Below are 3,169 nucleotides of genomic sequence, written 5' to 3' on the forward strand. Positions count from 1 at the left end.
TTTTCAAGGGTACTGAATCTGAAGATGCTTATGATTTCCTGGTTGATTGTCATGAGTTGTTACATAAGATGGACATAGTGGAGCGATTCGGTGTTGAGTTTGTGACCTACCAGTTTCAAGGGGATGCCAAAATGTGGTGGCGGTCTCATGTGGAGTGTCGACCAGCAAAGGCACCACCTATGACTTGGACAATATTTTCTAGCTTATTTATGGAGAAGTACATACCTCGGACTTTGAGGGACAGAAGGAGAGATGAGTTCCTGAACATAGAGCAAGGAAGGATGTCTGTTGCAGCTTATGAGGCTAAATTTCGTGCGTTATCCAGGTATGCCACTCAGCTTTGCCTCAGTCCGCAAGTGCGGATTCGCCGCTTTGTAAAGGGATTGAGGTCAGATTTGCAGATCCCAGCTTTACAAGTAGCTGCTTCTGCAAAATCCTTTCAGGAAGTGATTGATTTTGTGATAGAGGTAGAGGGGGTGAAGCCGGATGACTTCACCAAGGTGTCAACATTTAAAAAGTTTCGTAAGGGAGGTGAGTTTAGTGGTTCGTACTCCAGAGGGCAGAGTTCAGGGGGCTATCCACCCTGTCTTATTCAGTCTTCATTGCAGGCTTCAGTTGAGGGTCCGTTGCGAACCAGTCAACCTTTTTCTGAGTTTGGGGGTTACCTCCAGTCTTCTTCGTCTTCACAGAGACCTACACTCGACTCTAGGACTTGTTATGGATGTGGAGAGGTCGGACATATCAAGAAATATTGTCCAAAACAGAGTCAGGCTCGGTACGATCAGAGTTACAGATCCCCAGCAGTTAGAGGTAGAGGTGGCCATGGTAGAGGCCGTTATTCTGGAGGACGTGGTGGCTAAGGTAATGGTGGTCACCAGTTCAATCGGGGTGGCGAGCAGGTTGGAACTACTAGAGCGCAGCCTGGTAGAGGCAATGGACAGACAGGTGATAGGGCCCATTGTTATGCTTTCCCCGGGAGGTCAGAGGCAGAGACATCTGATGCTGTTATCACAGGTACTCTTCTGGTCTGTGATCGCATGGCTTCTATATTGTTTGATCCTGGATCCACATTTTCTTATGTATCTTCCTCGTTCGCTACTGGTCTTGATTTGCATTGTGATTTGCTTGACATGCCTATTCGTGTCTCTACTCCTGTTGGTGAGTCTGTGATAGTGGAAAGGGTGTATAGGTCTTGCCTTGTGACTTTTGTGGGGGGCGAGACTTATGTAGATCTGATTATTCTAGAGATGGTTGATTTTGATGTAATTTTGGGTATGACTTGGCTTTCTCCAAATTTTGCTATCTTAGATTGTAATGCTAAGACTGTGACCTTGGCCAAGCCTGGGATAGATCCATTAGTGTGGGAGGGTGACTATATTCCCGCCCCAGTTCGTATTATCTCTTGTCTTCGTGCTAAGAGGTTGGTTAGTAAGGGTTGTTTAGCCTTCTTGGCACATCTCAGGGATGATACTTCCAAAGTGCCTTCAATCGAATCTGTTTCTATAGTCCGTGAGTTTACAGATGTTTTTCCTTCCGACCTACCTGGTATGCCACTAGATAGAGATATTGATTTTTGTATTGACTTGGAGCCGGGGACTCGCCCCATTTCTATTCCACCTTATAGAATGGCCCCAGCTGAGTTAGGGGAGTTAAAGGCCCAACTTCAGGAATTGTTAGGTAAAGGTTTTATTAGACCGAGTACATCTCCTTGGGGTGCTCCAGTTTTATTTGTGAAGAAGAAGGATGGTAGTTTTCGGATGTGCATAGACTACAGGCAGCTGAATAAGGTAACTATTAAGAACAAGTACCCCATTCCTCGCATTGATGACTTGTTCGATCAGTTACAGGGTGCTTGTGTCTTCTCTAAAATTGATTTGAGGTCAGGTTATCATCAATTGAAAATGCGGGCAACAGACGTGCCAAAGACTGCTTTTCGAACCAGGTATGGGCATTATGAATTCTTAGTAATGTCCTTTGGGCTTACGAATGCCCCTGCTGCTTTCATGAGCCTAATGAACGGAATTTTTAAGCCATATTTAGACCTCTTTGTTATTGTATTCATTGATGATATCCTGATATACTCGAAGAGCAGGAAGGAACATGAGGAGCATTTGAGAATTGTATTGGGGTTGTTGCGGGAGAAAAAGCTTTATGCCAAATTCTCCAAATGTGAGTTTTGGCTCGATTCAATGTCCTTCTTGGGGCACGTGGTTTCTAAGGATGGAGTGATGGTGGATCCCTCTAAGATTGAAGTAGTGAAGAGTTGGGTAAAGCCTACTAATGTTTCAGAGGTAAGGAGCTTTGTTGGTTTAGCTAGCTACTATCGCCGATTCGTACAGGGATTCTCTTTCATTGCTTCCCAATTGACCAATTTGACCAAGCAGAATGTTCCATTTGTATGGTCAAATGAGTGTGAAGAAAGCTTCCTGAAACTCAAGACCTTGTTGACTACTGCACCGATTCTTGCCTTGCCCGTGGAAGGTAAGAATTTCATTGTTTATTGTGATGCATCTTATTCTGGTTTGGGTGCAGTGCTAATGCAGGAGAGGAATGTAATTGCCTATGCTTCAAGGCAATTAAAAGTGCATGAACGTAACTATCCAACCCATGATTTGGAGTTGGAAGCAGTGGAGGCATTATCTATATGGGGTCAAGTGTGAAGTGTATACAGATCATCGCAGTTTACAATATGTGTTCACCTAGAAGGATTTGAATTTGAGGCAGAGGAGGTGGATGGAGTTATTGAAAGACTATGATATTACTATTTTATATCACCCGGGAAAGGCTAATGTTGTGGCAGATGCTCTCAGTAGAAAAGCAGGGAGAATGGGTAGTTTAGCCCACTTACAGGTTTCTAGACGCCCATTGGCTAGAGAGGTGCAAACTTTGGCTAATGACTTTATGAGGCTGGAAATACTTGAAAAAAGAGGATTTTTGGCCTGTGTGGAGGCAAGATCTTCTTTTCTTGACAAGATTAAGGGAAAGCAGTTTGAGGATGAGAAGCTGAGTCGAATTCGAGATATGGTGTTGCGGGGAGAGGCTAAGGAGGCTGTGATTGATGAGGAAGGTGTCTTGAGAATTAAGGGGCGGGTGTGTATGCCCCGTGTTGATGACTTGACTCATACTATTCTTGCATAGGCTCATAGTTCGAGGTATTCTATACATTCTG

The 3,169-nt window shown here is 44.3% G+C and overlaps 1 protein-coding gene across 1 annotated transcript; it reads left to right on the forward strand.

Annotated features, from left to right (window-relative positions):
* Nucleotides 1–68: 68 nt before the first annotated feature.
* LOC125877267 (uncharacterized) lies at nucleotides 69–2,660 on the forward strand. The gene is made up of 2 exons (XM_049558613.1): nucleotides 69–810; nucleotides 862–2,660. Exons 1-2 carry the CDS (start codon nucleotides 69–71, stop codon nucleotides 2,658–2,660), a joined length of 2,541 nt encoding a protein of 846 aa, XP_049414570.1.
* The last annotated feature ends 509 nt before the right edge of the window (nucleotides 2,661–3,169 follow it).

The sequence above is a fragment of the Solanum stenotomum genome, chromosome 9 (genome assembly GCF_019186545.1).
Source record: "Solanum stenotomum isolate F172 chromosome 9, ASM1918654v1, whole genome shotgun sequence".
Classification (NCBI taxonomy): Eukaryota; Viridiplantae; Streptophyta; class Magnoliopsida; order Solanales; family Solanaceae; genus Solanum; species Solanum stenotomum.